The sequence below is a fragment of the Alosa pseudoharengus genome, unplaced genomic scaffold, assembly GCF_046254945.1.
Source record: "Alosa pseudoharengus isolate Yale_2024_CS ecotype anadromous, Long Island Sound unplaced genomic scaffold, YU_APseudo_1.1 YU_APseudo_1.1_scf_4, whole genome shotgun sequence".
Taxonomy (NCBI): Eukaryota; Metazoa; Chordata; class Actinopteri; order Clupeiformes; family Clupeidae; genus Alosa; species Alosa pseudoharengus.
The window spans coordinates 16,319,373-16,333,067 of NW_027468774.1; the positions used below are offsets into that span (position 1 = coordinate 16,319,373).

A 13,695-nucleotide genomic window follows, 5' to 3' on the forward strand; every position below is an offset into this window, starting at 1 on the left:
CTATTGCAACAACGCATCATCAGTAAGGTAAAACTGACCTGTCTTTACGACGGTCGAACCCTAGCTCACGTCTTCATTTTACTCTTCAGCTTCATTTTCATTTACTCTAGCCAATGCGTTGGTGTTGGTAGTTTCTAGAAAGATGAGCTAGAGGAACACAACACTCTCTCTCTCTCTCTCTCTCTCTCTCTCTCTCTCTCTCTCACACACACACAAACACACACACTCAATAGCTCACTCACTCAATCACACATACACACACACTCAAAGAGAGAGAGACAGTGTGTGTCACCTGGTATTCAACCTCTTTCTGCTTCGTGCTGGCAGGGAGAAGCTCCACGTAAGAAGCTGACCCTGGTGCAGGATGTCCTGGACGCCCTCAGCACGGCCACTACCGGACGGGGTGGACGCACTGCACCTTGAGGCCTACCTATCTGACCACAACCTGCAGGCAAGTGTTACTTCCTCACATGGAGAGCCCAGTGGGCCAGTGGCCCTGATTGGTACAACCTACAGTCCCTTCAGCTCACAGAGACTGCAGGTTCTCCCAATTATTACCCAGGGGAATCTAGGCAATAAAGAACAATAAGCGTTTCTAGGTCAATACACATTTCGTCACATTCGACTAGATCTCTGTGCAATCCACTAGCGGTCCAATCTGTTGCCACGCTGAAAAATACCCTGGGGCTGTAAACTGAAAACAAATAATGTTTGTTGCAGCGAATCAGAATTAGTATGTACCCACACATTCATGCAGCACTAAAGAGTCTCTCTCCAGCGCCACTAATTCTACCTTTAATGCATCAAATACACTGACATGTAGTACCAATGTGACGTCAGTAACAGTGGCTGAACGTGCTATGAATATGTTTTTGTTGCCAGTATTGTTGCTCAGCATAATCTGGGTTTATGCATTGAAAAAGAACTGGCACGGATTACCTGGTCATCCAGAGACCTTTTGTTACAGCGTTGGCCACAGGCATTGTGAATAAATGTGTTAACTTGGTCATACTGTCATTACATGTAATAAACACATTTCTGTTTTCTTTTTATCCAATAATATTTTAGATGGCTTTGGGCATGAGGTGGGATAAGTATGCTGCACTTCCAGAGCAGCAGATCAACCTGAAGAAAACGAAAAGGACTGTATTGATATTCACCTTTCAGCACACTGTTTTTTATATAACATATAGTGTAGATTTTATTTTCTGTCAGCAAAAAGCTATCTTTTAAAAAGAAAACTTTTTGTATTTTCTATTTTTGTGAAGAAAAAAAAAGTATTCTTGTTAAGTGGCCCCTCTTTGCACACACACATGTACAGCGTTTCCCCCTCTAGTTGCCTGTTTAAAAGTGTGTGCTTGTGCGTGGGTATGTAAGCGTGTGTGTGTGTGTGTGTGTGTGTGTGTGTGTGTGTGCGCACGTGTGTGTCCTATGAAATTGGTCATTATAGAGCCTTAAACCCTACTCACAGGGATTGGCCAAATGTTCTTTTTTGAATTTGATTTCCTTGTAGTGTATAGTACACATTCAGTGCAAGCACAAGGGGCAGCTCCATGCACTGTACTGCATGCCCAACCCCCCTGCCTAACGTGGGCTTTCTTCACCTCTGGCCAGAACAGAGGAGGTGTCATGAGAATGATGTGTGGTTTTAATACTGAACTTAGCTGTAGATTTCATCAAATGTGTTTTAAGTTAATGAAACAACATGGACGACAAACTGAATGATGTAACATCGCAGTATTGTGTTTTTTTTTTTCCTATGAAATTTTAATTTACCTGTACAAATCAGATCAAAGAGATGGAAGAGAGAGAGAGAGAGAGAGAGAGAGAGAGAGAGAACAGAAAAACAATGTAAGAGTCAGTCACAATCTCTGTAGATATTTTATGAGAGAAAGAGAATGCATATAAAAACAAAGCAAGGAAGATCAATCTAATAAATACAGTAAGGAAAGTGAAGTCCCTGTCTATGCTGTTTTTCCTCAATCACTCTTTTAGAGCCTATACGCTTCTACTGAAACAGCTGTGCTGTTAATGAAAGCTGAATCCAGGACTACATTTATGACAAAATGTTCTGTGGGGGGTGAGGGAGTGAACAGTCTTCATATCTACACTCTTAAAACATGAATCTGTTGAAAACAACACAACTTGTGTTGTTTTTAACACACCTCTGTGTCCAGATAGGGACAACACAGTTTGTGTTGTTTCCTTTTTTTATTTGTTACACAATATTTGTTGAAAACAACACAACTTGTCCCAACTTGTCTCAACTCTGTGTCCAGGTAGGGACAACACATTAGTTTTAAGAGTGCAGTGAGTTTTACTGTGTAGGTATGTGTTATATGTGTGTGTGTGAGGGAGTTTCTCTCGTGGTGGGGGGTGGTGGTTAAGAGTTTTCTCAGATAAAACTGGCAAGTGTACTCTTCTGGGGTGTTAGGTGGTGCTGAGTGGGTGAGACTATGCGAATGTTGGTTGATGTAGGGAGCTGCAGGAGGTGACTGTGTGCTGTTGTGAGGTGGACAGGAGTGGCTAAGTGGCCATGTGTTTTCACCGATGAGATTAGCAGGAGCTTTAAGCCCTCATGTGATGCTGCGCTCCACAGCACAGCCCTGACCGCCTATTACTGTTGGAAAAAGGTGTGTGTGTGTGTGTGTGTGTGTATGTGAAAATTACAGCATTTCCTTGTTTATATAGATAATGTCTATGTAAACATGTGTTATAAAATCATAACATTACGTTTTTATCAATAATCACACAATTATAACAAAATATTATCTGTTGACAAAATACAGAGCACAATTTTAAAAGTAAAAGAATTCTGTAGGGACCAGATTAAAATGCACAAAATAACTGCCATAATTCTGATCTGTTCAACTAAATATCTTACAGTGATTTACTTTGTGATTAAGTTTTTAACATGTTGAACTTTTTCAGCTTTAAGACTTCATTTGAATTAGGCCCCTCAACCTTTCCTATGTAATCTTCACTGACTCAAAAGACATTTCTGTGGCTCCAGGACTGTCGACAAATGTCAAGACAAATTATGTGTTCCAGCAAACTGGACAGAAAAGAGTTCTGATATGAGAGATCTGGTGTAAGACATAATGGTGGTAACAGGCTGAGAAAAATGGCATGAGAAAGCGACAGAAATAAAGTTAAGGAGAAAATGGCATGATAAAACTACAAAAATAAATACAGAAATAAAGATAAGGAGAAAACGGCATGATAAAACTACAGAAATAAAGGTGGGGGGGGGGGTGTTCCACTCTTCTTACAGCTAACTGTAAATAAGCTATGGGGATGGCTACTGTGAAAATAGGCCTGTGTGAGAGTGTAACGTGTATATACAGGTGTGTGTTGTTTCACGTGTGTTTTTCATGTGTGTGAGAGTAGTCAACAATTTGGGTTTTGTGTGTGTGTGTGTGTATATGCATGTGAATGTGTGTGTGAACTCAGATGGCTTGCTCTCTCTCCGGTAACCTCCTCTCGGGTTCGGACGCTAACGCCGCCTCTCTCAGTACAACCATGTGATCCTCTGCGGCATGCAACGATTGGTCAATCCAATCCATGCTGCCCGACATGTGACAAGCGTTTCGGGTAACCAGCACCAGATGACTCACGGACAGCAGGAGGGCGGTGGCCCTGATAGGACATAATTAGAACACAAATATACTAAAAACTAAGTCAGAAATACATCCTATTACAAATTCTAAATGACAAAAAGAACTATATTTCATGCACATGTTGTGGATGTTTGTATGTGTTTGTATGTATGTGTATACTTTTTAATGTTTAGATACAGTTCTTGTTGGAGCATAAAGTATCCATTACCTGGCATCCAAGAGAATTGGGTCCAGAGGAGGGTACATGGAACGTACCACATCATCCACCCTACACAGACACAAAAAAGATGGGTAATGTAGTCCTGTGAAGGCACTCTATATACAGGACTATTGTTGGTTGAGTATGTTCCGTCCTGCCAGGCTTTCCCTTGATATGCAGATAATTTTAAAAATAATACCATATTTCTGAACCCTTTATGTTCTTGGTTAGTTGAAATGGGTGACTTAATTTAGCCTTGAGCATACCTGGGGCTGATGCGTTTGGCCACAGTGATGATGTCACTAAGGCTGGCTGGAGCCTTGACCTTTGCCCCAGAGCCCATTGTCATAGCAACCAGCTTCTCAGTCAGAGTGTGACATATCTGAACAAAGCCCACATGTTATTGGTTAATCCATTTGTTTTGGTCTCCAGTGTTCTAATATAACAAGAAACGTTTCTGCTATCACTCTTACCTTCAAAATAGAAATGCAGTGGGACACCAGACCGCTGGCAGACAGGGCAAAAAGAAGAGGTCAGTTGGAGAGAAAACACAAACTAAATTAATAGCAATGGTAAAAGTAATGTGTAACTCCCTCTAATGGTTATTTTGTGCTGATGGGGGGCTGAGGAAGGCTGGACATGAGTGAGAGTGTCGGGGCGAAAACGTACGAGGCATCCTCGATCCAGTCCTCGTTCTCCAAGATGGCCTCAATGTGGGGGTTGGTGATGACCACGTCATCCAGCTCCAGCTCAGATGGCTCGCTCTGAGTCTCCATCGCCCCGATCAAGTCAACTGTGGGCCTGGAGGTAGTTGGACATATCATCTTACATACCACATATTCAGGTGAAATGTTATAGGCTCAATATATATATACCTTCCAACATTTTCCATCAGATTTAAAATCTGATCAATGGAACCTCAATCTGCTTAGAGTTTTAGGGCATTTTTATACACAGCATTTTGAAGATGTTTGGTATTAATTAAAACATGGTGAACACCCCCCCCCCCCCCTCTCTCTATTTCTCTCTCTCTCTGTGACTGTATACTCACTTGGAATCAAAGTGGTGCAGGAGGCCCGGTGGGTGACAGTAGCGATGACGGCAGACCACCACCAGCGCCACAAACGACGCCAGGAATATGGTCGCCAGCACCCCGATGGCCACAATCACCACCGTCTCCATGCCAACACCCGAGGTCCCCGTGGTAACTGACCTTTGAACCTCTAATTAGTGGCTTGGTTGGGGATCTGGAGTCAGCCAGGCAGTGTGAGCGTTCATCTGGAGAAAGGGGCAGTGACAAAGATTATGAGCAAAGTCCTTTTAGGCAAGTCCCTCCACTCGGTGGCCATATTGTAAGGCTTTTTGGGCACTTATCGGGCATCTATTTCGGCAGAATTGTGCGTGCACAAGGCTTCACGACACCATCCTTGCTCCAGCGGCGAGATCATAACACATGATAGGCACGATGCATTCACAACACACCACATGATTGGCACAATGTATTAAAATGTCAACGTTTTTGCCACAGAAGGGGCGATATGTGTAAACAACTACCATATTGGCATTACAAACTAACCCCATGCATTTCTTTGAAGGAATTTTTGAGTGCTGTGTCTCCTCATTAGAAAGGCTCTGTTGAGTCACACATCCATGTTCTTAAGTCCTCAGGAAGCTAGTTTGCAAACATAAGCCTTGCCCGTGATCTCTGGCTATCAGGCAGTTTAGTCCAGTAATGATGCTAACCCATTCCCTCAAGCACTAGCAAATGCAAGGGCTTGAGAAAAAACAAACAAAAAACCTGATGCCCTTGATCATTATCGAACTTGAGTGTCCTGGAATGACCTATTTGTCTACATACTTGACGCAGAGTAACCAAGAGTGTGGGAGGAAAGCAATTGGGCAGGCTTGAAGAGGCCAGTGATTTCTAAATCTATCAAGCTCACACCTTCACCTTCTGAGTACACAGAACAAAACTCAATGCATTTCATTTCCCTCTGCTAAGACTTCCCCTAAGCCTGTGAATTAACAGCCTCTCTCTTGATTACACATGGTGGCACATTTCAAATACTTCCTTCTCTCTTTTTTATGTGGACATTTTTTATGTATCCTGTTGAACATGTGGGGAGTGGAGCATTGAACCTTGCATGACGTATTATTTAAACAATTTTCAATTTTATCTTGAACTTGTCAACTTGTTCTTGTTGACAAAAGGCAGCACAGATAAAATACCAGTTCCCTCTGCCCTCTTTCATCCTACATACACACACACACACACACACACACACACACACACACACACACACACACACACACACACACACACACACACACAAAATGAGCTTTGGATGTTTCGTGGGTATCCAGAATGTGTGAATCGACTAAATGCCGCCCTCCCTCTTTCATTACTCCTGGGTCACTCAGTGTTTGTATTGGGTGTCTGTTAAACATTACCTAGCCATGATTAATACAGTGACACCCATAATGAATAATGACAAAGAGGTGTGTGTGTGTGTGTGTGTGTGTGTGTGTGTGTGTGTATAGACGTATTTGCCCTCATCACATCGAAACCCTGGTAGAATTAGGTTTTCCACAGCACACTAACACACTTAAAAAATGGATCCCAGCAATAATTCATTCTGTAGACTTGAAAAATCCCGTGGGTTGAATCTGGTAGCCAAGAGTAAATACTTCATAATGAGATGATCCTCCTTACCCTTTTACATCTTATCTTTGCCACCCTTTGAGGCTTGGAGTCCAGAAACAAGAGCTAAATGGAGGAAGGGACGATTACATTAGCCTACCTGTGTTGTGGACACAGATGTGTGCATACCTCATTTGGGGGGGTTGTTTAACTTTCACATAATACAACTACAGGATAATTTTCCAACACCAATGACTGTGATGAATTAAATGAGGAAATGTCTTGAAAATGTAAGAAAATGTCAAAGAGAAGACAAGAATATGATAACAGTTGGCAGTGTCCTTTCAGTGCACAGCGTTACACAGAGTTAAAGAATTTCAAAATGTGGTATTTTCATCTGGATGATTATCTAAAATGCTGTTTGAGAATGCTGTAAATCACTAATCGGATTAATTTGCGAGGTGCACTGGTCGTGTCATACAGTGCTTTCTCCCCGCGCGCTCAATGTCGTGAACTTTTGTGTTTCCAGTGCAATTCGTCGCAGGACATAAATGAAGCTTTTTAATGAAGCATTAACCGAATCAGATTGTTGTGACAGGATACGGTTATATAAATAGTCTATGGGTTGCCAATCGCCTAATTATTCCATGACATGGGCCAGAATTCTAACCTCGCAAAACTGCAGTTTCCTTTGCTGGAGAAAAACATGGCAAGGTCACATAATCATAACAGATCTCTGTAGGCCTTGTTTATTTAAAGTAGATAGACTTTTGAATCAACAAGGAAAACACTAACTCCATATATGGTCAGACAACGAATGATAAATTGACTTCCACTTGGAGGGCTACACTATTGTTGAGCAGGCTGCAAGAGTTAAATGTTCGTGTGAGCTCTGTGGCTTCAATTTGTCCTCAGAATGTATTAATACAAACTATAAGGGGGTAAAACATGTACCACATTAAAAAAACTATGTATTTTTTTGATAGAAGGCATAGGCACTTACTGGTGATTAAAAAAAAACAATCGTTCTGCCCTAACTATTAAGAAAAAAAAAAGATGTGACCCTTTTAGAAATAAGCCTATGGTTTCCGCAAAAGATGCTTACCTGCTAGCCTAGGTTATGTATTATAGTTGTATGTTTATTAGTCAAGTCTGATAGCTTGAACACTAAATTGTAACATTATTCCTTATTTCAACCACAACCATTTTTGTTAAAATGTGTATCAGCTATCTCGGCTAAAATCGAAATGCAATATCAATATGGAAAGTTTAATAAACTTACCGATACATTTTGTCCTTTTTCCTGTGGTTTGCCTACCGAAACAAAGCACCTATTCCCGGTGGCATGCGGAGATGGCACGGACCTCCCCAGTCAGGGAGCGCGCAGAGGCTCAAACGTGCACTGCTAGGTCATTCTGAAGTTAAACCACAAAACTTTCGCATATCACGCGCGCTCACGTCCAACAGAAACAAGCCTAGATGGCGCGCACTAAAAAATGTCAAGCTGTCAGGGGTGGACCGACTAGTCCCTGAATTCGGCAAGAAATCCTAGGTATCTCAAAAACACCATATACAGTCAGATACCGTGATAAAGTTGAACAGATGTTCAAAGAAATGTTCATAGTTCCGTATGCATTTCTTGTGATGAATGTCTGATCTCTTGTGCATTTCTTGTGCAAATTGGTGAGTACACATAAGGTTCGCCAGGTGGCAGTGTCTACCTTACCCTTGTGTCGTGTTCTGGTGAAAGAGCCTAAATGTTGGTATTTATAGTCATAAAAATACTCTTTCATATTAAACAGCGGGATTTCACAGCACTGGTCTATAGTAACAGTGAAACACCACTGACTAGATTAAATGTGACTTCCATTTTATCATTAATGTTCGCTCATGACATTCGCATAATATTCATTTAAATGCCCTGTCATTTGACCACAGAATCATAGATATGCAATGTAACATTGTTAAATCGTTTGAAAAACGAATCTTAAATCCGAAAGCATTTAATAGCCTACAAATCGGTGGGTGCTGTGAATACATACAAATCGGTGGGTGCTGTAATCTAAAGAGTCGAATGATGACTCAACATGAGGACTAGTCTATGAGGACTCAACATGAGGACTATGTCTAGTCTATGTCAATGCAAGTGAATCAGTAGAAAAGTAAAATAAAGAACATAAAATAACTTCCTTGCTGCTCTGTTGGTAGCACCATGCAAATCATGAATGAACACTTTTTTCTGTTTGACATTTCTAATGAAACAGGTGCAGATAACAATAAGGACTTATCTTAGATAAATGTGACGATTAGCTGATAAGCATGCAGGTGCATAATGCATAAAGAGAGAGATTTCAATAGAACAGGAGGCACTGATGGAACACCAACAGTGGAAATAATGCACGAGTTAAATCGCTGCCTCTATCAGGACACTGAAAGCAATGCTAAATCTCTCTCTCTCTCTCTCTCTCTCTCTCTCCCTGTGTGTGTGTGAGAGACAGAGAGAGACAGAGACAGAGAGTTCTGACTTTGTTACATCAAAAACACACTGTACAAAATATGTCACATATGTCCAATTGGCTCTTTAGCACAAACAAGGCAAGACACATACCTCCATTGATATATTGACACAGATACATAATGAGATGGATTCACACATATTTCCATGTGGTAGTGATGCATTCTATGCCCATATCCGCCCTGCGCCCTAATGTGCTCTGGTAAGAGCATGAAGAATATAAGGGCTGACTGGGGTCATATGCCATGGTACTTGCTCTGTGTATAACGCTTTTCTAGTGAAGTATGAAACGTTGAGGCGGTGGGGTGTGTGTGTGTGCTTGTTTGTGTGTGGAGGCCAGTCATTTTGGAGGCATAGTGTGTGATACATATGAGTGTGTTTCTGTAGGAGGCAGATATTGAGGAAACAGAATTAAGTGGAACAACTTAATCCCTGGATGCAATTGAGCTATCAAAACCGTTATGGTTACTTATTATGTATGGTTAGTATGGTATGGTTACTGTACTATTTCAGGCCTTTTCTACTACTGTATCTTTGAGTTCACTTTCCTTATCTAATCTAATTTGCCATATAGCCATCAGCATGAAGTATGCTGGATACAAGAGAAGACAGAGCAAAAGCACTCATATTGGCTCTAAGGTCAGGGATGTTGCATACGATCAGAGCTTTAAAAGGATTTGGACAGGAGGAACTAACCCAATTACATCCAGAAAGGGGAGAAGGGGTGTCTCTGTTCAGTGTGTGTGTGTGTGTGTGTGTGTGTGTGTGTGTGTGTGTGTGTGTGTGTGTGTGTGTGTGTGTGTGATTTAGAGAGTTAAGAAGAAAGAGAGGGAGAGAAAGTGTGAGTGTGTTGGGAAGAGACTCATATGAGCATATGTGCGTTGGAAAGAAAGAATAATGTGAGACATGGATGGAGGTTGTCTCTGCCAATGTGTCTGGCCGTGTGTGTGGGAGAGAGTGTCTTTGTGTGCATGTGTACTGTATGTATGAGAAAGAGAGATAGCTGAAAAGAGAAACAGGAGAATAGAAAGCCTTGTTTATCACTGCAGTTTGTAAGCAGTTCCTCCGCTGAACCCGGAGAGAGAGCCAGTGGCAGTCGATGCAATGCAGAGGCTCCTGCCGTACCGCTTCTTCTTCAGCCATTAACTCATTAGCTCAACTTACCTGGACTCACAGAGGGCCCTGGCTGACAGACACAAGGCTGCGGAGCAGTGGATGCTATGACTGCAAGGAAATGGTGACAGATGGCGGAATAACAACAAACTCTCAAACTTATTTTCACAAGTCTGTTTTGGACGGAAAACAGGTTTAAGGTGTCTCTCTTTCTCTCTCTCTCTCTCTCTCTCTCTCTCTCTCTCTCACACACACACACACACACACACACACACACACACACACACAGCCACCGACATACACACACACACACACACACACACACACACACACACACACACACACACACACATACACACAGCCACCGACATACACACAGCCACCGACATACACACACACACACACACACACACACACACACACTCACACACATATATATATATATATATATATATATATATATATATATATATATATATATATATATACATACACACACACAAACACACACTCACACACACACGATACAGTGATGAACAGCATGCACATTCAAAGAGTGCCTGCCGAAACCTCATTTACTTTTTAGGAAAGCGGTGCATCCAGGGGCACTTGTGTGTGCTTTTCATCTCTCACTCTCTCACTCTCTCACTCTCTCACTCTCTCACTCTCTCACTCTGTTTTTTCTTACGCAAGTGCTCTCCCTAATTTCCTGCGCTGCCAGAACCCCATGGGCCCCAGAGTGCCAGAGATGTTTAAAGGCGCTGACACATGCTCCAAAGTACGTGCTAATCCCCCTGAGACATGCAGCGTCCAGGCCTGGGGGAGCAGGGGACACAAATTCCTCCCGGAGCCCTTCCGATTTGTCTGGTGTGTGTGTGTGTGTGTGTGTGTGTGTGTGTGTGTGTGTGTGTAGGGAAGGTTGGAATCCCTGGAGGAGCCCCCACCTCCCCTGCATGGAAGCGTCTGAGCTGGGTGCATCTGCTGGAGCGGAGACCTGTGGAGGACAGACAGAAAAGGGCACAGGGAAGTTGTTTAGACATGATCTTTTTCCTGCTCCCACTGCTCACTCTGTTAGCCTTTGTCTGGAGCATTCAGTCTGAAAAGTTGTTATGTGCGTACCTTCTCTCGTCTGGAGATGCGCCTGGAAATCTGTTTCAGTGTTATCTGGTTATGTCAGTACACCTAATCATGAGCAAGGGAACGAGAGTGAGTGTGTGTGCGGTGTGTGCGTGTGTGTATGTGCACCCGTGCGTGCGTGCGTGTGTGTGCGTGCTTTGACTAAGAGAGAGAGAGAGAGAGAAGGAAGCAGAGTTTTTCCCACTGCGACATGATTCAATTTTGTTTCTACTTTGCCGAGAGAAATGTAAGCCGTGCATTCCAATGAGGGACATTTAGGAGAGTATTTGTACCATGGGCTACACAGAGATATGCATGCAGTTGGTCTGATGGGAGAGAGAATCTGAGGGATTTTCACAAATCAAAGTTGTTTTTTGGCAGAGGCACAGTTTCCGTCTGCTCCAGGAAATTATATTTAGGTGCATTCTGTGTTAAACTAAAAAGGTGCATTATATGGAACTGTGTATGCAATACAGAATGTGGATGTTTCTTATGTTTATGCCATCAATATCTTCTGCTAAGGTGATTAACCCTTAAAGGTGTGGGTTTTTTAACATTCTAACATAAGATTCCGTTCCGCAACAATTCAAGGTTCACCAGCAAGGTTCACCTTTACACACACACGTACACACTCTCTTTCTCTCTCTCTCTCTCTCTCTCTCTCTCTCTCTCTCTCTCTCTCTCTCTCTCTTTCTCTCTATCTCTCTCTCTCTTTGCCTCTCTAACTTGTCTTTCTTGCTCTAACTCTCTTTCTTCTCTGTGTGCAAGCTCTTTGTCATGTTTAATTAGAGTGCATGAAAATGCAATCTACTGTTATCCGATTTCTTCTTATTATTCTTCTTCAAACGCTTTTTCTGCGTTTAATGCGGCTTCAACCGTTTAATGTAGAAACTTTATTCAAACTGCGTTACGTAGGTCTTACTTAGGACAGGTGTGGAATGTATTTTTCATATTTGTAACTTTTATACTTTTTGAACTATTAATTAAAAACTATTAACATTTTCCACATAGACTTAACATAATTATGGCATCACAATAGAGCACTTAAAACCCTATGCCAAGTGTTCCGGCCAGAGCCATATGGTTCCGGCCACCTCCAGCAACTGTCTGTCTTAGGCTTTAAGCACACAATCTGGCTCTCTTAAGACTACAGATCCTGTTCAACTGTTTCCTCTGCCCACAACTGTTTCAAAATAAAAGTCTCCACTACAATAATTCCCTATTAAATAATTTAACCATTTAAACTATCCAACTATTTAACTGTTCAACTATTCCAACTGTCAGTTATCATTAACTATGCCTCTAGCCTACTATATTAAACCACCACCTACCTAGCAACCATTGAAATTAAGCTTCTATGTCAGTTTCCATAGCAACCAAGATGATTATACTAGCAAACCACTGTAGTAACTCTTTTATTTCTGATAGTAGCCACCATGGACACCCTAGCAACAACCTAGCAATGACTTCAACTACCCTAGCAACAGCCTAGCAACCACATTCACAGTTAAAACCTAGCAACCAGCATAGCAACCACCATAACTACTCTAGCAACAGTCAGTTGTCATCAACTTTGACTCCCGTCAACTGTTTCCTCTCCCCACTGTTTCAAAATAAAAGTCTTCACTGCTATAATCCCCAATCCAACGGTCACTATAGTGACTGTACAGAAAAATCTGGCTCTTCTGCCTTTAAAACTGTTCCTGGATGAATTATCAATACATTTCTCCCCAAAATAGAAACCTGAAAGGGTCTCAGTTAAATATGTGCAGTGCCAAATGTGTAGTGTAATTTGTCACATGGCCAGAGCTGCTTATGTTTTGGTTGCACCCTGACCAGAAAATGTCCACCCAAAAGCTCCCAAACTAAAGCTTAGAAAAGTATGTCTATGTAAACATAGGACAAAGATTTTTGGCACACATCATCTTGTGTCATCAAGGTGTCTAGTATGGAGGGATGCAATTGAAATATATGAACTTTGTTCAGCGTTCTCATAGCATGAGTGAACATGATGACGGTCACAATTGTGACCGTTGGGAAACAACATAGTCCGATTTTAGGGATTTTCGCACATTTCATTGTACAATCATCTAATTTCCACTAAATTCCATTCAAAGATGATATGGGGACATTGTCCCAGGTCTGTTCTTTACTTTTACATTTGTATCACATGGCATTTCTCAACATGGCCTCTAAAATTCTCTATTATATTCTAAGTGTGCCAATTATTACATAGAAAATCCATTATACCACACTATTATACATAATTATTGTAATAGCTGATTTTCTATGCTGTTCTTTATTTTAATTTCACTTTCAGTCACTTCCTGCACATACTGTATCATATCTAACTGACTGCCCAGATTTTACAATCACACCTCAAAAACAGTAAATCATCATACTTATTGACTATTATAATACATAATGTCACATATAAACAAGGTGGTGGGGGGTATAATCAACTTGCCAGTCAGCCTGTTGAAGGCATATT

General features: G+C 41.7%; 2 protein-coding genes across 3 annotated transcripts in view; one reads left to right on the top strand and one right to left on the bottom strand.

Moving 5' to 3' along the window:
- Window positions 1–2,493, top strand: part of svilc (supervillin c) — a 32,130-nt gene extending 29,637 nt beyond the window's left edge. The window contains 3 exon segments of the mRNA XM_076266629.1: window positions 328–376; window positions 378–451; window positions 1,069–2,493. Of these exon segments, the coding sequence (XP_076122744.1) occupies window positions 328–376; window positions 378–451; window positions 1,069–1,233 (288 nt within the window). The 3' untranslated portion in view covers window positions 1,234–2,493.
- A 763-nt stretch (window positions 2,494–3,256) lies between these two features.
- Window positions 3,257–7,820, bottom strand: tmem98 (transmembrane protein 98). Of its 2 annotated transcripts, XM_076266786.1 has the most exons (7): window positions 7,743–7,820; window positions 4,871–5,097; window positions 4,489–4,620; window positions 4,293–4,326; window positions 4,086–4,201; window positions 3,829–3,888; window positions 3,257–3,639 (listed from the first exon to the last, which is right to left on the bottom strand). In XM_076266786.1, exons 2-7 carry the CDS (start codon window positions 4,999–5,001, stop codon window positions 3,450–3,452), a joined length of 663 nt encoding a protein of 220 aa, XP_076122901.1. In that variant the 5' UTR covers window positions 5,002–5,097; window positions 7,743–7,820; the 3' UTR covers window positions 3,257–3,449. The 2 variants fall into 2 exon arrangements, with proteins under 2 accessions (XP_076122901.1, XP_076122902.1); XM_076266787.1 differs by lacking the exon at window positions 7,743–7,820 and having other exon boundaries at window positions 4,871–5,105.
- Window positions 7,821–13,695: the final 5,875 nt, after the last annotated feature.